The sequence below is a fragment of the Mesocricetus auratus genome, unplaced genomic scaffold (genome assembly GCF_017639785.1).
Source record: "Mesocricetus auratus isolate SY011 unplaced genomic scaffold, BCM_Maur_2.0 Super-Scaffold_100006, whole genome shotgun sequence".
NCBI classification, from domain to species: Eukaryota; Metazoa; Chordata; class Mammalia; order Rodentia; family Cricetidae; genus Mesocricetus; species Mesocricetus auratus.
Window position 1 is genome coordinate 71,000,545 of NW_024429190.1, and position 21,886 is coordinate 71,022,430.

At 44.2% G+C, this 21,886-nt stretch overlaps 1 protein-coding gene across 1 annotated transcript in view; it reads left to right on the forward strand.

Annotated features, from left to right (window-relative positions):
- Positions 1 to 21,886, forward strand: part of Fras1 (Fraser extracellular matrix complex subunit 1) — a 400,187-nt gene that overhangs the window by 208,701 nt on the left and 169,600 nt on the right. The window contains exons 19-20 of the mRNA XM_040747451.1: positions 14,143 to 14,283; positions 17,866 to 18,009. Coding sequence (XP_040603385.1) covers positions 14,143 to 14,283; positions 17,866 to 18,009 — 285 coding nt within the window. The remainder of the gene's footprint in view (positions 1 to 14,142; positions 14,284 to 17,865; positions 18,010 to 21,886) is intronic.

Consider the following 21,886-nt stretch of genomic DNA (forward strand, 5'->3'; position numbering starts at 1 on the left):
ACCTAGCTCGCTTCCAAGATGGAACATATCAACTCAGAGGAAACTACTATGCAACAGCTTCCTTATGGTCCCTGATTTTTAGAAAGTTCCCGGCCCCCTAAGAGACATTAAGTATAGCACATAGCCCTGTGTGCTGGGAAAGCACAGAAAGGAAACAACAGAAAGAGAAAACATGTTTTCCTTCTTCTTCCTCTTCCCCCTTCTCCCCCTCCTCTCCTTTTCCCCACCCCCATCTTTACAGAAGTGTGTTATGATGTGTTGGGATCTGAGAAACTGATCTATGTGGTTCCCCATGTCCAGCTGGGGACCCTGTGCCTGAGGTCTCAGTGGAAAGGAAACAGATCGCAAAGAACACAGGTCTTTTTAAATGCAGATGCTGTGTGAGATTCTCGGCTTTCCTAGGGATTGTATAGAGCTGGACAAGCACTAGTTCACCCTGACAAGAGGCTATGAATTTTCCCATGGATCTCACAATCCCAGGAGAAACTAGGACAGGAAAAAAAATCTAGCCTGTGCATAATTATCACCTCATAGTTTTGAGTGTTATTATTGAAAATAAGAGACAGATTTGGAGTGAGTTCAAAAGATTGAAGTGAAGTGATGAACATTTTTGAGAGTTAGAATTTTAAGCTAACAAATGATTTGTATTTAGTGATGTTTTTTGACTGGGAGAATAATAATTGCACCATGAGAAATTACCTTTATTTTTTGTTTGTTTGCTTTTTTGATCACTGCATCCTGACACTGGCCTTTGTGGAGAGAGCTATGAGCCAGGAGAAGAAACCAAGACTTAGGGAAGTTCCAGGTGTGACGTACTTCAAATCACACTGTCAGCATGGAGTGTGGGTGGGCGGAACCTAAGTCAGGGGACTCTAGTGTCTGTATTTGCAACCACTGGGCCACTGCAGGTCTCTAAGAACTATATTTTCTTATTAGATGTGTGCAACTACTGCACCCCCTTTCTACACAGAGCAAGAGAAGCATAGCACACCAATGTGGCTAGTTGGGGCTTCTTTAGTTTGCAAGGGCATCCTTGACAAACAGAAGTGTCCCAGGACCCCTGTTTTATAGGCGTCTTTTAGAAGAGACCAGACTCCAATCCCTCTGGGATGACTTAATTGTGGTCAGATACAGAATGACTACCATGACCTCTTGAGTCCCTGGTAGCCCGTGATTGTATGCTCGTTAACATAATAATATTAGGTATCCCACACACATTGTCTGCTCACATTATGTGCAAATTCCTGTGCAGTCCCCACCAGGATCGCTGCTGTACTCAACTCGTACGTGACAGGAATGTGGCAGAAACAGGTTAATTGAGTTGCCCAGGATTCCGCTGGGAAGCTGAGTGCCGCTTCCCATTGTTTCCAGCCTTACCTGAGTACCAAGTGAGCTAGCTGACTGATAGGTTTCCTGCAACTCATCATGCATCTTTGCAAACCTTCCCATGACCTGTTCCATTTTCATCGCTGCTCAAGTGGTGTCTGTCACATCCATCCTGGGAGTCCTGTGAGATTGGATGGATCTCCACTTCCCACAGCTTCCCAGGTAAGGCACCTTCATGAGTGCTTTTCTATAAAGAAGAGAAAAACAGCTAGTTTCTGGAACTCTTTTCTTAGGCCTGCAGCCTGGAGTGATTGGAATGTTACTGAGGTTAATGAAAAAGAGAAGCAGAGACATTACAAACACCAAGAAGGAATTTACTCAGAGGCTTCTGATGTGTCTCGAGTTATCCCAAAAGTTTGTACTGTAATTTATGTAACAAATGAAGAAGTATCTAGTACAAGATGAAGTAACAAGGCTCAAGATCCTTGGATAAAATCAGAGTCTTATTACTTTTGACTAGATGGTTGTGGGTATGTACATATGTGTGTGTGCATATGTGTGTGTGTGTGTATATGTGTACGTGTCAGTGAGAGAGTGAGAGAGAGAATTAACAACCATTGAACAAATTAAACACTGCTTCCCAGGAGCACTCTTCCCTTATTCATTCTTTACACATTGGATGCCATACAATTCTAAACTCGAGAGATGTCCAATCCAAAGAGTTAAGTCTAACTTCCTGTTCATATGTAAAGCATATTCTTGTGGGAGAAACAGAATGAATTAATGAATGAATGACAAGAGTAACCGATTGTGTTGTACACTTTTGCATGGAGAGCCATGCTATGAGGTTCATGGCAAGGTAGATTGAGAAATGGGCTGAGTTGGCCCAACAGCAGAAGGGTTCTGAAGGAGTGGAGCTACTGTCTCTGAGTGCTTGTCCATGGTTTTGGCTTATGCTCAGCAGAGAGCTGGACCAGTCAGAGAGAGTTTTTAATTGTGTTTCTTTGTCCCATAGTCTCTTGTGTTTCCAAGTGAGGATAGAAAGGCTGATGAAGAAGAGCCTGTTACTAACTATAAAAGATGTGTTGGAAGCATTGTAGTGGTCAACCAAAATTGTGCATTTGCATTAGATGTCACCATTTAGTATTAGTGAGAAGAAGGATCCAGAGTTATGTCACATGTTCAACTGAGGGTTCACCAGTACTGCCAGATAGAAGTTTCTTAAGAAAGAATGTGGGGAAAAGAAAAAAAGTAACCTATGCTCACCCTCCCCAGTAAAACTAAACACATTGTTCGTAAATGGAAACCTTCCCTAGGCAACATTACTAAAGTCTCTCTCGCTTTGGCATCTGTCTTTCCCACTGTCGCTTTGGTGTCTGTCTTTCCCACTGCTTTCGCCGACCTCTGTTAGTTAATCCGAGCATCCATGGGGTCTTGGAAGGAAGCAGCCAAGAGTTAAGCAGGGGTGCTCCATGGGTTCCAGTAGAAGATGTAGTTCCTCAGGAATAAGTCCCTTTCTTCCAACTGTGTGAATCTCTCCTTTGTGTTGAGTAGAGCCAGGCAGTTTAAGGCCAGGTCATCCAATTAACGATGCAGTGCAGCCGCCGTTAAACAGCTTGCCCATGGTGATGAGGACAGGCTGTGAACATGGCCCCGGTGCTTAGATTAGCCGTGTAATTGCCCCAATTCCATGGCAGATTAACAATGCGTTCTTTCAATTCCCACGTGGTACAGCAGGAGGATTAAGGTTGGCACTATTTTGAAGAAATTACAGATTTTATATTTGCAATTGAACTTTGTTTCTATAGTCTGACTTGTCTCAGAAAGGACAAGTTTTATAGGGTGCTGGGGTTATGAGTGCCCCTGTCCCCTCTCTGCACTATCTGACTGTTCCCTATATTATCGCTGGTGACGGAGTTTCAGCCACTGCAGCTTTACAGACCATCTTTCTCAGTCTCTAACTTAGCCCAACCTCTCTGGCAAAGTCCTGCCTACTACACAGCAAAAAAAAACTGCATACCACTGCGTTTAGTCTAGTCTTACTTCTTACAGATAGAGTCAGTTGTTATTTTGGTTTATTAATTAGGTGAACAGGAAGAAATACGGCATTTCACGTGTATTTTGATCTATTTTGTTGTTGCTAAGACTCACCAAGGGCCTGTAGGCAGAGTTTTAATTAAAGAAATAAATGGGCAGGAATCTGCCTGCACCACTCATGAATCTGTCTCTGTTTATGAAGTTGGAATCCCTTTACAGTAATTGAATAAAACATATGGAAACTATATTAAACAATTATCTTTAATATGGTCCCCAAGGTGCTGACAGAGCTACACAAATACGCACCTCCTGGTAACATTCAGTCCTGTTCACTTTCCCCTTCTCCCTTGTAGAGCCTGGGTGTGCCAGGCTTGGGGATAGAAAGATGAAAACGATAGAGACCATGCCTTAGGGCAAGCCTACTCAAGCAGGAGAAACTGGTGTCTGAGTAAGTAGTTAAAAGCGCATGGTGTGTCCTGAAGTACAAGAGGGCATGAGGAGAAGCAGTGGCATGAAAGAGGCTGGCTCTTGAGGAGAGACGGCAGTGAGGACAGATGGAGGAAACGCTTTGAAGGATAGTGGGTGTTCATCAGGAGAAGGTGGGAAAGGATTTCTGAGGGTAAGCAAACAGCGAGGGGCCAACCTGAATGTCTAGAGAAGTGTAGTAAGTCTTTCTACCTGAAAGACCAAAGAGGGGAACCTCAAGGATGAGGCTGGTGAGGAACAATGAGGATTGCACAGTGCCCTGTGACCTCACTGCATGTGCCCTGTGACCTCACTGCACAGTGCCCTGTGACCTCACTGCACACTGTCCTGTGACCTCACTGCATGTACCCTGTGACCTCACTGAACACTGTCCTGTGAACTCACTGCACAGTGCTCTGCTGGAGTTAACACTATTGTTGGCTGGCCATTAAAAGACCTGGCGTATGGGAAATAATTTGTTCATTTTTCACTTCATAAATATTTCATCTGCTGTTTTGTGGCAGATAAATACAGGAGTAAAGGGGGTTGGTTATAAGACTTGGCCACTAGTCCTTGTCATGCATGATCTTGAAGGGCCTCACTAAGGGGTTCTGGGAATGGAAGTTTAGGCAGACTTGACAGAGACCTAGGAAGTAAAGGCATCAGAAGTAGAAGTCTGGGGTCTTCTGTGTTCATATGTGAAATCTGGAACGTGGTGGGCAGTGGTGAGAGGGGTGATGTATAGCAGACATCAGGCAGGGGAGTCAATGGGAGTGGTGGTGGATAAGGAACCAGTTCCCAGCATCTGTCATGACTGGCATTGAAAGTAGCTGAAGTGAAGAAGAAAATACTTCATGTTCTCTGTTGTAAGGGAACAAGTGTGTGTGTGTGTGTGTGTGTGTGTGTGTGTGTGTGTGAGGGGGGGCAGGGGAAGCACAAGGGGGACTGTTGGTAGAGGAAGGGGTCCTGCAAGGGGGAGGAGTTGATGGGGGAAGCTAGTGGGAGGTGAATATGAGCAAAATACAATGATATACATACATGCATGCATATATACATATACACACACATATTTGGTTAAAGTACTGTAGTGAAACCCATTCTTTTGAACGCCTGCTAAGTTTTATTTTTTTTAAAGGGAGTACGTTAAGGCTAAGAAAAGTCATGTTTTAAAGAAAGCAGTGAGCAAGGCGTATTTGAAAAGGAGGGATATGAGATCCCCAGGAAAGGTCATGTGAAGATCTCCTGTAGGCAGTGAATTTATTGGAGTACACCAAGGCCAGCCGTGTCCTCATAAATTCCAGACTCAGCAGCCCAGAGGTCAGGAAAGCTGTGTGCAGGTCTACCAGAGCGAGAGGAGAGAAGGCAGAGGGTGGGATGTGGGGAAATTCCCATGTTTATGCAGAAAACCAAGAAACAGGCTAAAGAAATTACCAGAGAGAATGGCAAACTGAATGTGATGTCAACATCGCCATCCCCCTGTCCACCCTTCACACACCCCCTGCCCACCCACTTATTCTGTCACTAATGGGATGCAGAACACGCTGAGAACAGGGTCTAGGACAGATGCTCGGGAATCAGAGATGAAAAAGACTGGCTTTCACCCTTGAAGGGCTCCAGTGTAGTCGGGACAGGGGTAAAGACTGGCTTTCACCCTTGAAGGGGCTCCAGTGTAGTTGGGACAGGGGTGGGGAACAAATGAAGGATGATAAATCATATTAAGTGGGGTTTGGGCTGAGAAGAAAGAAAATAAAATTGATTTGAACTAAACCCATTCACATTTTCATCCTGCTTTGGTGTTCCTATGGTACATCCTGGAGGATCTTGACTTCTACATCGTATTTTGACAAATGTCTACCTCAGTATTTGCTTTTAACAGAGACATCCAGGAACGCTTAAACGATATGAAATCAGGATACAGGACCACTCATTTTTTGTGTCATTAAAAATACCCATCTCCATATCCAGAGAGAGAGTGTGTGTAAATATTGTGTCTCCACTGGTTCCCTCCCATTGGAGACTGGGGAACCCTGCAGGGGAGAGGGGGGAAAGACTATAGGACTCAGAGGGGATGGAGGACACCAGGAGAACATGGCCCATGGAATCAACTAAGCAGGGCTCACAGAGACTGAAGCAGTAAGCACAGGGCCTGCGTGGGTCTGCACCAGATCCTCTGTGTTAGTATTCAGGTATCTGTACTGACCTGTCCTTGGGGTTCTGACAGGACACGCCCTCAGCTGCAGCCACAAAGAGCACCACCTGTGCACATTCACTGTGTTCCCTTTTAAAAGGGCCCTGCCCACCTCCCCTCCATCTCTCTTTCTTTCTCTCTCTGCCTGTTCCCCTCTTCTTTCCTCTTTCCTCTCTCCTGCTGTTCCTGTCTCTGGAGGCCAGCATCTCCCCTTTCCTTCCCTCTTTCTATGATCCCTTTCCCTAATGTGTCGCATGGTGTCTTTCTCTCAAGCGCTGCTTTTCTTACATTATAACACTCTGCATATATGTAAGGTGTGCCAGCTTGGTGCTTTTGTGGGATTCCTGACAGTGGGAGCAGGTGTGTTTCTGACTCTCTTGCCTGCTCTTGGCCCTCTTTTCCTCCTCTTGGGCTAATCTTGTCCAGCTTCTGTGTGAGGGCTTTTGCCTTGTCTTATTGTGTCTTGTTTGGCCTTATTTGGTTATTATCTTTGTGGGCCTGCTCTTTTCTGATGGGAGATGGAGGGGGAGTGGACCTAGGGGAGAGGGTGGGTGTGGGGTCAGGCTGGGAGGAGTGGAACTGTGATTTGGATGTCCTGGGTGAGAGAAGAATCTATTTTAAGTTCTGAAATGTATAGTAGATAAATTAATTAAAGACTAAAGGAGAAGAAAACATATATATACATATATACATACATACATACATACATACATACATACATACATACATACATACATACCTAAAGCAGGAAGCAGGGTCGGCAGGAACAGTGGTGTTCTCAGTGGCTCCCTTGTAACTGCACCATCAAACTGATGGGACTTTACAGCCGCTAAGGACTCCTTTAGTACTGGGTCTTTCAGGGTTTATGCAGCTCATTTATACCTTTTGAGAGATATTCTTAAGCCAGCAACTGGAAATCGGGCCTCTAAAAATGTTGTATTAGTGAAGGAATTATTCATAGAACTTTCGAATGCCTTCCAGATAGGCCTGGCGATGGAGTAAGTCTTCCTTGAAAGAGCAGAGAGAGACTTTGGACAGAATTCCTGCAAGGAAATAACTCCCACAGAATGATTGTTCCTAATAAAAGTCACTGGAATAATGTAGATATTTGCCAAACCAGCACAGAATGGAAGTTTCATGAGACCATTTTTAAAGATCTAAATGTGTTTACTAATATAAAGGATTCCAGAGATGAAGACTTAGCGACTCTACATGCAGCACTTGCCTCCTTCCTGTGACTTAGTGGTCAGGGGCTGTCTTTTTAAGACCGACTGGGTGACAAAGGGTTGCTCTCTCGAATTTCTGAACCTGCCAACCTTACGCCCTGATCGTCTTTGCTTTCCTGTTTTGTGTAAAATAATAACCTCCACTCACAGTAATCCGGGCTGCCACGATGACTTTGTGGCCAAATGGAATCAAATAACTCAGGTTTATACTCATAATGCTTTAACTTACTTTGCCCCGGTTTTCAATTCCACAGTGATACATCCTGATTCCTATTTATTAAGGTTGTATAACAGGAAGACCTGGGGATTCTAATGGACTTAAAAAATGTAATGTAAGCATATCAGTGCCATCATAGGTATATTTATTTAGGCCTATGGAACACACTGCTGTTTCAGATTGCTTCCCGAAGTCATTCTGGAGGGAAATAAAAGCTTTGTGTTGACAATATGATTTAGTTGGGAGTTTAAAAACATTGATACCTTATATTCCAATATTCTGTTTCATTTTGTGCTCAGAGACTTGTGTGTTTGCACATGCACACAAGTGTGTGCACACACAGATATGCACACATCATATACTCATGTTGGGGAGCATACACCTATGTGTGAGTACTCTGAGAGACCAGAGGAGGACCTTGGGCATCATGAACACTCCTCGCCTTCTTCCCTTCAGACAGGATTTCTTACCAAGCCTGGGGCTAGGCTGATGACTGCCCATCCCTGTGTTCCTTCTGCTTCTGGTCCCTAAAACCCTGGGGTTGTGGGTGCATAGGGATCATGGCCATCCTTTAACTGTTTACTCAGATTTTGAACTCAGGTTCTCATGTTTGCATAGCAAGTGCTTTTACATGTTGAGCCATCACACCAATCCTGTGATGCCTCCTTTTATTTGCTTAAACTTTAGTTTACTAACCCCTCCCACTTTTTAAGGATCCTGAAAATACTTTGGAATGAATTTCATTCACCTACACTACTGTACTAGAGCCATTGACAAAGCAGTGCGAAGACAGTGTGTATCAAGCCAGGACATGGACCAGTGAGACTGGGCACTGGCCATTGCTCGGTACCAGGGGCCTGGGACATCTGGCACAGCACACCTTTAGGTGCTGGGTGATAGGTGAGACAGGATGCTACGCTGGAGGTTAACAACCAGACATCAGCCAATGAGAGAGTACTCTGATACTTTAACAGTATCCTCACTGAAGAGCAACTTCTGTACTGCAAAGATTATTGTGCTGTTGTTTTAGGGATTGATAGAATCAGACATCTTGATGGTGTAAAATTACATTTGATTCTGCCAAGTCTGCAGGGCCTGTGAATCTTTTCGGTGTTTGATAGAGCGGACAAGAGAGATGGAGACGACCATGTCTATTGTCTGCAGGGTCTTTTCTATTTGACAGAGACTGGAGTCATCTGGATGGACAGATTTGGGTCCTCTTTGGCACAAGTGTGAATTAAAGGAAGAGCTTGCAGATAAGTGCTTGTAGTGAGATATTCACACCTCCCTCCCCCACACAGAGAGTAGGATTAGGTCTGGGGTCCGGACTGGTGGGTTCTCCCTTGGTTCCAGGCCAGTAGTGGAGAGCAGCCTGTGTGGATGCTTGGGTAGGGAACTTGTGGTGGTCATCTGTTTCCGGTGTAAGTGCCTTCTCCCCTAATAGAATTATATTAACTTTTATTGAGCCTGATCCAGTGAATCTCGATCCAGTTGTCTACAGGTGCTGGAGGCTTGTGTTTTGGTTAGTTGGCATATGAAACACATACTCCCAAGCTAATCAATCGCTTACAATCTTCAGGAATATAGCCCTGGGGGGTTGAGCATAGTTTCTACAGAATAAGCACTTTTCCGGCTGTCAAGAGATCATAAATAGAGAAAATAAAAACACATAATTAATGCTCTCAGCAGCAGTGAGAGACATTACACCGTGCATTCTGGGAGTTCTACCTGCGGGCCTTTACTTGGGTGTGACTGGGATCCCTATTTAACAGTGCAAAAGCTAATTGCAGGATGAGTCAGTATGAAGCATCGGGTTCATTGAGAAAGAGATAGTACATGCTTAGATTTTGGCATGGGTGGAGAGAAGGAGGGAGGAAGAAAAATGGGCATCCAAGTTTCAAAACTTGCTCTATTATTTGATTGTGTAGCGTTTGAAGTTACTACTCTCAAAGGCCACAATTTACAACCAGGTTCCAAGATTAAGCAGAGTCTAAGAATTAAGTAAAAATAAGTAGGAGTTGGTTTGCTTTTGCAAATGGAATTCCAGTGTGGTTTTCTGGGTGCCTTTTTCAAGTTCATGGATGAGAAAGGAACGAAGGAAAGGTTAAACTCAAAGATCACAGGCGTGTCTGCCTTGCACGAGGTTTATCTGCTGTTCTAACTTTGTGTGTGTGTGTGTGTGTTGTTGTTTTTCCCTCAATATATGTTTTTATTTAAATTAGAAACATGAATGCTTCACATGTCAATCCCAGCTCCTTCTCCCACTCCTCCTCCCTTGTCCTCCACCAGCCCCTCCAGCCCCCCACCCAATCCCCACATCATTCCCCAGGGAGGGTGAGGCCCTCCTTGGGGGATCTCCAAAGTCTGTCATGTGCCCAGGCTGAGAGAGCATCCCTCTATTTGAATGGGCTCCCAAACATCATTCATACACCATGGTAAACATGATTTCTGTGGCCTCCTCACTGAGACTACATTCATGGAATCTGGATCAGTCCCCTGTTGGCCATTTAGCCATCAGTCTGGGATTCAAGAGCTCCCCCTTATCCGGTCAGCTGTCTTTGTTGGTTTCACCATCATGGTCTTGACCCCTTTGCTCATCACTCCTCCATCTCTGTCACTAGGTTCCAGGAGTTCAGTTCAGTATTTAGCTGTGGCTATCTGTCTCTGCTTCCATCAGCCACTGGATGAAGGTTTTAGGATGGCATATAAGGTAGTCATCAACCTTATCATCAAGGAGGGGATTTTAATGTAGTCTCTCCACTATTGTTTAGTTTGACAGTTGGTGTTATCCTTAGATCTTTGGAAATCTCATTAGTGTCAGCTCTCTCCTCAAAGCTATAATGACTCAATCTATTATGGTATCTCTCATCCTGCTCTCCTCTATTCTTACCTCTACTCAAACTTCCTGCTGCCCCATGCCTTCTTCTCCCCTCCTCTTATCCCCGTCTCTTTTTCCTGGTTCCCTCTCCTCTCCACCGATGTTCCCAATCTGCTCAGGAGATCTTGCTTCATTCCACTTCTCTGGGGTATCATGCATCTCTCTTGGAAATCTCCCTGTTTCCCAGACTTACTGGCACTGGGATTGTAGGCTGACACTCCCCTGATCCATAGCTAAAATCCATATATGAGTGAGTACATACCATGTTTGTCTTTTTGTATCTGGGTTACCTCACTCAGGATGGTTTCCTCTAGTACCATCCATTTGCCTGCAAATTTCAAGATTCCATTGTTTTTTTGCTGAGTAGTACTCCATTGTACTACATTTTCTCTATCTACTCTTCAGTTGTGGGGCATCTAGGTTTCTTCCAGGATCTAGCTATTACATATGCTATGAACATAGTAGAACAGGCATCCTTGTTGTGTGAATGGACATCTTTTGGGTATATGCCCAAGAGTGGAATTGCTGGGTCTTGTGGTAGACTGTGTCCCATTTTCCTGAGGAATCTCAATACTGATTTCTACTTGAGAAAGTGTTCAACATCCCTAGCCATCCAGGAAATGAAAATCAAAACAACTCTGAGATACCATCTCACTCTTATCAGAATGGCTAAAATCAAAAACACCAATGACAGTTTATGCTGGAGAGGATGTACGAAGAGGGGAATACTCCTCTACTGCTGGTGGGAGTGCTGACTTGTATAGCCACTATGAAAATGGATGGGACTAGAGGAAACCATCCTGAGTGAGGTAACCCAGTCACCAAAAGAGAAACATGGTATGTACTCACTCATTTATGGATTTTAGACATGAATCAGGGAAGTGCCAGCACACAATCCCACTGCCAAAGAGTCTAGGAAACAGAACCTTCATCCAGAGACTCATGAAAGTAGAGGCAGATATCCACAGACAAACACTGAACTGAACTAGAGTCCAGTGTCAGAAAGAGAGAACTGATGGGCAAAGGAGTGGGTTGGTTTAACACAAAAACAGTTGACCTGAACAAGGGGGAGCTCTTGGACCCCAAATTGATGGCTGTGTGGAAAGCATGGGACTGATCCAGACCCCCTGAATTTTGTTGTCAGTGAGGAGGCCTAGGTAATCTATGGGGCCTTGGGTAGTATTTACCCCTGGAGTACAAATAGACTTTGAGTGCCCATGCCACAATATGGGAGGCTTTCTCTGCCGGAACTCTTGGGGGATAGCCTAGGTCCTGCCCTGGATGAAATGACAGTTACTGGAGATCCACCATGGAGGACCTCACTCTCCTTGGTGATCAGAGTAGAGATTGGGTGGGGAACTGGGGGACCTGGTGGGGAGGACGGGGGAGGAGGGAAGGGAGAGAGAGCTGGGATTGACATGTAAAACAAGATTGTTTCTAACCTAAATTTAAAAAAATGGACAGAAAAAATTGTCTTACAGTCTTAAACAAAATCACTGCAAATCGGATCCAAGAACACATCAGAAACCTCATCCACCATGATCAAGTAGGCTTCATTCCAGGGATGCAGGGATGGTTCAACACATGAAAATCCATCAATGTAATCCACCATATAAACAAACTGAGAAACAAAAATCACATGATCATCTCACTAGATGCTGAAAAAGCCTTTGATAAAATCTAACACCCCTTCATGATAAAGGTCTTGGAGAGATCCAGGATAACAGGAACATACCTAAACATAATAAAAGCTATAAACAGCAAACCAACAGCCAACATCAAACTAAATGGACAGAAACTCAAGGCGATTCCTCTAAGATCAGGAACAAGGCAAGGCTGTCCACTCTCTCCATAGCTCTTCAATATTGTACTAGAAGTTCTATTCTAGCTAGAGCAATAAAACAACAAAGGGAGATCAAGGGGATACAAATTGGAAAGGAAGAGGTAAAACTTTCACTATTTGCAGATGGTATGATAATTTACATAACTGTTCTAACTTTTGACTGAGATGTCTCTCAGAACGGGGACTCTTGTCTCTATACAGGCAACTTTCACAGTGATTTTATTTTCCTCGTCTCTCATTTTGCTTTAAGTTTTCAAAAAAAGAAAAACCAAATAAGGTTTCATCCCTGAGGTTCTCTGTCTGTGGGTGTGACCCCATGAAATACCCCCTTCCATGTTAGCATGTCTTCTGCTGCCATTCTAGTAAGGTCTCATTTGGGCAACCATGTTGTTGAGGTCTCACCTGGGAATCATCCGTCATTTCTAGGAGCCACAAGCTCACAGCCGATTTCCTGGTCCTCTGGCTCCTAAAATCTTCCTGTCCCCTTTCTGGTGCAGCAACTGTGTTGTGGGTGTATCCACTGGGACTGGGTTCCCCATGAGCAGATTTTTCTCTGCAGTTGAGATCAGTGTGGCTTTCTGAATCGGACACCATCCGTTGCAAAGAGCATCTTCTTTAATGGGTGTTGAGAGCTACACTCACCTGGAGTGGGGTATCAGGATAAATACTTAAAATACAGTCAAGTATTACTTTGGTGTAGTAGTAAAGTGGCAGCAGTGGGTTCTCCTCTAACATTCGTGACATCACTAGCCCTGGGTAGGTTTCCAATATGAGGCATGATTTCCTTCTTGCTGGGTGAGTCTTACATCCAACCGGATAGCTGTTGGTTACCACCAAGATGTGGGTGCCACTATCACACCCTTAGTGATATCTTGTCATGATGGTCATGGCTGTTTCTCATGATGATCCCACCCTTAGGGATATCTTGTCCTGATGGTCACGGTGTTTCTCATGATCATTACAGCTGAATAGGACTATTGAATGCTTCACAGCTTGCATAGCACCTTGTAGAATTATGAAAGCCGTTCCTCAGAGAGGGGACTGTCGGTGACCCTTAAAGGTCTGGTGAATGCCAGCTGAGTTGTTCTTTCTTCATTCCCTTTGTTTTCATCACACCCACTTCTGGAAACTTGTAACATTGTGCTTACTGTTATTAATTACAGCTGAGGTTTGCAAGGACCATACCGTGATCTAGAGATTGTGCATACATCTGCCCCATTGCCACACTGAATCCCTGTTTTATAGATGAGGAAGCAAAGGCCTCAAGATGTTTCCAGTTCAGCCGAGGTCACAGAGCTGCAGAGCATGCTCTCACATCTGTGCTAGACTGTGCCCTTGTACCACACAAGCACATCCTGCTCCTTGCTTTTGTGATGAGTGAGTTTGGTATTGCTGCCATTTTGACTCTTTAGATCCTGTGTACACTCAGGCTCCATCTTACAATGGACGTTGTGTGATCAAAGGACCCCCCACCACACCCACACACACCCACACACACACCCACACACACACACACACTCTCTCTCTCTCTGTAACACACACGCGCACACACACACTCTCTCTCACACACACAGTCTCTCTCTCTTTCTCTCTCTCTCTCTCTCTCACACACACACACACACACACACACACACACACACACACACACACACACACACACAGACCCTTTCTCTTTACTTCGAACAGCCTACGGAGCAGGTGAGTTTCCAGAGTGACAGCTGTCCCAGGGTAGGAGAACGGTTCATGGTTTCTAGTTCTCTTTTAACATCCGTCAGCATGGGGAGAATGGAAATGACTGTAAGGGTTGTCTGGCACTTAGCTTTGACTTTGTAGGATAATTCTTTCAGAGAAAAGTATTTACAGTGTGTCCTGGGAAGATTCAAGTGAACAGAGTGGACTCCAGTGAAGCAACTACTATCCCATGTAGAATTGTCCTAATAACTTCTCTGGTCTTCTTCTCAGCTTGCGACCCATCCTGCCTCACGTGTGCAGGGAGGAGCCCTCACAGCTGCACGGGCTGTCGGCCTGCCCATGTGCTACTAGCTGGGCGCTGCCTCTCCCAGTGTCCAGAGAGCCACTTTAACCTGGAAGGTACCTGCATGGGTGAGTGTGTGACCTGCTGGGGCAGAGTTCTGTTCTCACATTTGCTCTTCCTAGTGCAACAAGACATTTAATTAAAGACTTCATCCCATCAGTGACTGGGCTGGGCTCAAAATCCTGTTCTCACACTTGACAGTATAAAGGTATAGTGTGAAGAGAACAAGAGGAATTAATCTTCCCACGAGGCAGCATGGCTAGTGTGACAATTTGCCTCATAGACTATAATTTTTGTGTTTTTTTTCGAGACAGGGTTTCTCTGTATTGCTTTGGAACCTGTCTTGGCCTCGAGCTCACAGAGATTTACCTGCCTCTGCCTCCTGAGTGCTGGGATTAAAGGCATTCGCCGGCAATGCCGGGCAACTATAATATTTAAATCCAACACTCTGTGCTGGATTTCTCTTGTTTGGGAGACAATCATGTCAAGAGCAATTCTCTCATAGAGTAAATAAAACATTTACATTGTATAAGCTCCAGAGTTTAGCTCAACATAACCCTTCATTACTATGGTTCTGTTTAAAGTTTAAGATCTATTTTCTGTAGTTCTCTCAAGAGTCTGTGCTCAGTGTACCAGATTTGAAAGTTCAGAATACAAAAAAAAAATGGGGCCTTGAGAGTGGAAATCCCACAATAGGTGATATGTCCTTTGAGTTTTCATTTCTCTCTAGTGTCCAGTAAGTGAGGACAAATGAGAGTGGTGTCTTTGAATGTTGTCTCCAAATGTGAAGTCATAAGTAAATCCCCATATTTTTGGAAGAATAATAACTTTACTTTCTGCTCTGCATCCTCTGCTGTTTTTAAATCCCCATTCCTTTTCATCAAAAGGGCAGGAAGGATTTGAGATGTGGGATTGAGACAAGACTCTTTCAAGAACCCTTTACTTTCTCTCAGTGAGGTTCTGCTCTGTTTGCCAATTGCCACCCAAAATTACTGGCTTAAAACAACCTAATGTTAGTTGCTTGTAAACAACAGGTTATTATCTTTTGCAGTGCCTGGGATCTGTAGGCTTGGAAGCTCTCCCTTAGGATCCTTTAGACAAATTTGTCTATATCAGTAAGTTAGGTGGGCCAAGAACCCCTTCCTCTCCCATTTTATGAGACCAGTTCTTGTGTCTCATTGAGCTTCTTCACAACATGGCCGTCTCGGTTAGTTAGACTTCCTCCAAGCCAGGTGTCTTTCCTTGAGGGGAATATTCCAAGAAGCCCAAACAGAAGCTACTAGCTTCTTGGGAACTAACCTCGGGAGTCTCACTGCCCCTTCTCTGTTGTTAAAAGCAGGGCAACTTAGCTTGAGGGGTGAGGTTGTTGAAGTAGAACGGCTCAGGGGTGGAGACTTGGAGACCAGCGTGGGCGATGTGTATTACAAAGGGGCGGGCACAAAGTACTGTTACAGACATTTCCCAGCCTTGCTTCCCTTGGCAGCAGCAGAAGAAAAAGCAAAAGATAAATGAGGCCTTTATTTCCTTCTTTGACGTCTCTTTCCAATTTAAGAGCACCTCTATATTCCATAACAGAGATTTCTGAAATCCCAAGTTAAGATTAGTAAAGCATTTTATCAGAATTGGCAAAATAGTAAAACTTAAGCACCCTAGGGAGTTACTGTTTATTCTTATACCTACAGGGTGGAAGAGACAAACACATTCCCTCAGGAGTCTGTTTCGTTTCCAAAAATAGACATCTGAGGCTAGTTGACAGGCAAAAAGCTTGTTGTAATGAAATCATTGCCCATGTATTTCTGGATTCAGGAAATGTATAGTAAACTTATGAAATGTTCTAAATTATTTTCTCTTATGTGTATGAGTGTTTTGCCTGTGTATATATCTGTGTATCAAGTGCTTTCCTGGTACCCAGAAGAGGGCATTGGATCCCCTGGAACTGGAGTTACAGACAGCATATGGGTGCTGGGAATCAAACTCAGGACCTCTGAAAGTGAAACCAGTGTTCTTAACCACTGACCCATCTCTCCAGCACCATGAAATATTAAGACAAACAAAGAAATAAATAAATAAGTGAGCACGTATTAGATTCTTCTGGCCTAAACTCCAAAGAGCAATTTAACTATAGATGATTAGATATCAGTGTTATTTTTATTCTGCAATTTTCTTCTTTCCCCCAAATACCTTCCTAATCCCCAGGCCCTGGGCAGCTTTATTTTAAAGTGCCCATCAGCTCTGCAGGGTAACTGCTTGCTTTGTCCTTAGCCTTGCCTTTGAAGAAGTCCTGTAGCTGGAGAAGCTTTTATCTGGGCCCCTGTGGATCCTGTGTGTAAGCTATTTGAAGGAGAGCCTCCTTGCTCCACATCTTCCCTGTCGGTAGATGGATGGTCTCTTCAGAAGCAGGGCACACAGGTCACTGCAGACCTTCTGAGAAGTGGGTAGACCTGGGTGGTAGAATTATCCTCGGAATGCTAGCATCTTCTGGAAGCTTCTCAAACAGTCTGGGGAATGCAGGCTGACCTAGTGTCTTCTAATCAGCAGTTTGTTTTCTTGTGCCCACCCCCTTTAAAAAAATTAGCTTACCTCCTCCTGGCCTCTTGCCAGAAGGGAGAGGTATTTGATTTGAGTTGGAGCCTGCATCTTTGCTCTCCACCAGCCCTGGTCCAGGAGGGAGTGTCAGCAAGCTCCACACAGCACCTGCCCCTCGCCCCCACTGCTTGGCACCAGACAGCTTAGGTCTCCTGGCACCCGCCTTGGCAGCCTGGGCAGGTTGCCTGCCTCGTTTCCCTCCTGTCTGCATCTTTATTGCCTGCTCCTTTCAGAGACTCACCTGGGTTGTTACACTGCTGTGCCTCTTGTTAATTCGTTGGTTTTCTGAGGAAGACACAACTTGGCCATAATTTTGTCTAAGGCTTTGAACTTCAGATGCAGCCTATGATAACCTCCAGGAGGAAGACCGTTTTTTCTGTTCTTTGTATTTAACTCTTACTGATTGAACTGATAAAAAGGATTCAAGATGAGGCCTGAAGGTAGAGCCTGGCTAGTAATATACTCTGGTGGGAAGTCTCAGGACCATGTGCCTGTCTGGTCCCCTGCTTGTCTGCTGGGAGTTTCAGAAAAGCAAGACTCCCACTTCTTTGTATCCTTCTTCCGGTGTGTGTGTGTGCATGTGTGCGTGGGTGTGTGTGTGTGTTTGTCTATCTCTATGTTTGTCTGTGTCTCTCTGTATGTGTCTATTTCTCTGCCTCTGTGTGAATGTGTCTGTCTGTGCATCTCTCTCTCTCTCTCTCTCTCTCTCTCTCTCTCTCTCTCTGTATATATGTATATCTGTCTGTCTCTCTGGTGTTTTGAAGCAGGAGATGCTTGCCAAATATAGGTTTAAATTTTCTAGTCACATATGTGGGGATGCTCCTCTGGAATGTGTGACTGATGACTCAAATTTATATAGCTCAAAATCCCTCTTATGTTTGTGGACTATATTCTCTTTACTTCCAGAAATCGCAGTTTTGGGGTCAAGTTTAGGTGTGTGCCAGGCATTCTTTGGACTCTTCAGCAGATGGCCAGAGATAGAGATTTGTGGAGTGCATGAAATAATACATGCATTTGCATGCTGAACTGTTGATTCTAGTTCTTGCTTTTATCCCTGTCCCCAGAATGCCACCCATCCTGCAGGAAGTGCCATGGTCCCCTGGAATCCGACTGTGTCTCCTGTCACCCCCATCTCACTCTCACCAGTGGGCGCTGTAAGACCAGCTGCAAGGAAGAGCAATTCCTGAACTTCGTTGGGTACTGTGCTGGTGAGTGATGCCTCTTTGGGGTCATAGGGAATTCTGGGGCAGCTGCGAGGAGCTTCATACCAGGCCAAAGGGTGCTGGTCCTAGTCTGTTTAGCTCAGACTACAAGCATTTCTTTCTGTTCATACTTCTCTTGTTCAGGAACTGATTCCACTGTATTTCCTCAAGCACTTGGTGAATGGGGATTCAAATGTGCCTGTTTTTCTTTCTTTTTTTCGATAGAGGCTCTCATTTAGCCCAGTGTATTAGTTACTTTCTCATTGTTGTCATAAAATGCCAAATGGCTTGAGAAAAGAGGCATATTTTGGCTCACAGTTTGAGGGCACAGCCCATCATGAATGGGAACGTATGGCTCAGGACCTTGAGGTAGCCAGTCCCATTTCATCTGCAGTGAGAAAGCAGAAGGAGTCGAATGTTGGCACTTCCCTTGCTCTCTCCTCTTCTTTCCATCCCAGACCCCAAACCCAGGGAAGAGCGCCCCCACATTCATTCAGGGTGTATCTTTATTCCTTCCTTGAAAACATGTGCGTAGACACATCCAGAGATGTGTTTCCATGGTGATTCAGTCAAGCTGGTAATGAAGATTAATCTTCACACACAGTCTGGGATCAGCTTGCTACATAACTGAGAACAGCCTTGATCTCTTGATCCTCCTGCCCCCGCCTCCCAAATGTGAGGATTACAGATGTGTGCCGCTGCATCTAGCTTCAGATAGAAATGTAATAGTGTTCTTGTAAGTCCTGAAAGAAAATTGGTCTATATTAATGAAGAATGAATTGATGGTGATAATACTTTTATATACATTTTAAGGTACAAAAAAATGCATTTTCTAAACATATTTCCCCATGCTTATATTGGTAATCCCATGCTGCTCTCTGATGGGAATCTTTGTCCAGGCCCAGAATTTTAGGGAGGTTCAGCTTAAAGTAGACCAGTTTCCTTAGGAGATGAATTGTTGTCTTCCTCTTTTTAGAATATAAAGAAAGGGGTAAAGAAGGAAGGGGGGGAAGAGGGAAGAAAGGACTTGAAATGTAAATAACATTGGATTCATAAGTCACCTTTGACCATCCACCTGGATATTTACAGAACAGCATCAAAATATCTGCCTTTGATTCTACTAATGGATAGATTTTTAGACCATAGGGAGAAAAAAAGAGTATGTTAATGACCCTGTCACTAAAAAGTGTAAAGGTTGTATATTCCACCATCCTTTCTACATTGTAGAAAAGTTTGCACAGATATGCCTTCTGTCGTGACTGCTTTCCTTTTGAGGAGCTGGGCTAGGTGGCATTCTGGGATATGCATGTAGATAAAAAAGATGAACAAGCAAGATCTGGTAGGAGGCTGGCCCAGCTATGTGTCTTACCCTGGAGCAGGAAGGAACTTTGGCTCAGTGTCTACCTCCCAGCATCCAACAGTCAAGATCATACTGAGACAATACCAATTACTGTCTTGTTTACTTGGGGGACATAGTAAGTCATTGTCTATGTTCTCAATGTGACTGGTTGGTATCAAAGGCATGCCTTCTTTTGCTCATCATCTTAAGACTAGATATTGGCCATTAGGTTCTATCATCTAAGAAAACTGTCGAATGCAGGGCAGCATTGGGACAATGATGAACTCAGAGCAAAATATGACTCAACAGAAACTATGTGACCATTTTAGAGAACTGAAAGCTGAAAGTCAGTGTGCAGCATGAGTCTTGTCAGAGGGCCGGCTGGAGTGTAGCTCCATGGTAAAGCTCCTGTCTAGCATGCACAAGACACTATGTTCTATCCAAAACAACAGAGAAGCACAAACTGTACCAGATGTCGGATGGATTTTGTTTCCGGTGCTACCAGTTACAGCCAGGACTGTCTTGGAAGAGAGACAAACATTAGTGTCTCCTCCCAAGGGAATATTTGATGATGACATGTGTTGACTATTGCAACTCAAACATCTGAGTTCAACTTCTGAGCCTCACTTTAAGGTATACAAGCTGCCGCTATGAAAACTAAGGGGTCCCTGACATGTGCATTACAGCTTTGTGTAACTATAGCAAAATACCAGATGCGGCTAAGTTATAAAATGAAATGGTTCCTTCAGCTCAGAATATTGAAGGTTCAAGCCTCTGTCACTAGAGTTTGTTCAGTCTGGTAAGAGCCTCTTTCTGTCAGCTGTGCCGTACAGTGAAGGAAGCATATCTGTATGAAAAGACCTGTGCTACATGCAGGACAGATAGTCAAAAGGTAGCAGTAGAGTCCTACAGTCCCCTGAAAGGCGTGCTGCCAGTGACCCAATAAACTCTAGACCGACTGTCAAAGCTTCAGACACCTACGTGAGCAGTATTGTAACCACACTGACAGTAGTAAGAGTGTGTTAGTGGATGTTTGCCGAGTTTCTGTTACCAGGAAGCAGAGACATTTCAGGCTACCTAAGGGGATGAACTGAAGGTACAGTTAACAATTGGTACAAATAGAGTTGTACTGAATTGTCTGCGGGTCATAAGGACTGTAGGAGTTAAGTGGGGGCTGGGGAGGAGAATAAGACACAGAAGGCTTCACAGAGCAGCTGGAACCTAGCTTGTTTCTGGCAGATCAGCAAGGGTTGGGTTAGATAGAGGGGCCATGTGGTTCTACCTGGAGGCAGACCTGGAAAGTAAATTATATGGGTCGTCTATGGCCCGCGAGTCATCCAACAAGAGTGATGAACATGGCTGGCACTGAAGTATACTTCAGAAACACATTGGGAAATTTAACTTGAAATCCAAATATGGAGAGCTTGAAATTTCACGTATATGTTGAGGCTGGATCTTGAGCACTGCAGGCGTTTTGGAGAGAGGTGTGCCATGAGTCAGGGTATATTATATGAAAACTGTGGAAGATAAGCTAGAGTAGAAAGCTTAAGGAATACTATCAGTGGTCAAGTGTGAACTATCCCTCTCATGGTAGATTTTCTACCCCAGTCTGTTTGGCATGTGGACCCTAAAACTTTTATGCTATGACATATTTTTTAAATAAATGTTTATAGAAGGAGATTGGAAAGCTTTAATAGTTAATGATCTCTGTTCTCTCCAAAGTCCAGAGCACTCTTTGATGGTAAATTAGGTGATAAGGAGATGCATTAATTTTTTAAGGCTAATAGGGACCATTAGAATAGAAAGTCATAGTACTGGGAGGCCTCAATGAGTTTGGAAGTCCCCAGTCTCAGAAGAACAGAATTTGACTGTCCATGAACTTGGGTGTGTTCTTGATTTTAAATGTGGTCATTGCTTGGAAATATTTTGTTGCAAAGGACTTGTTATAGGTGTACTTCAATTGTGAAACCATCAAAAAGAAAAGTGTTGACATAGAAGTTTACTTTGTCACTAAATCTATGACTTTCTAAATACTGTTCTTTAAGTGTTTAGTGAACCCATGCTCCTTGCCGGACTGGCTCTGTGCAGCCTCTGGGGGATAGAGATGAAGATGTGTAACTCACTTCTAAGAATTGTAGCTTAGTGAAGGATGGTACATTTGGTTGCCAAGGCTACCATAATATTGAAGACTGGGAGACTTTAACAACACAAATGGATTTTCTCACTGCTCCGGACTAAGGTGCCCACAGGACCTGCTTCCTAGAGGTCTTCCGTTTCTGTGAGATGTCTGCCCTCTTGAGACCATCTTCTTTGGGGGTGGTCTTACTCTGTAGCCCAAACTGGCTTGGAAATCATGATAGCTTCCCTCCCTCAAGCCCACAAGGGCTGGGGTTAAAAGCATGGCCTGGGAAGTTTTTTTAGCAGGAAGTATCATGGTTGCTCTTCTGTGAAGAGAAAGATTACAGAAGATGGCTCAGAAGAAGCTGAGGTAAGGACAGGAAGACTTGTAGTAGGTAATTACAGGAGTCCAGATGATCTTTAAAG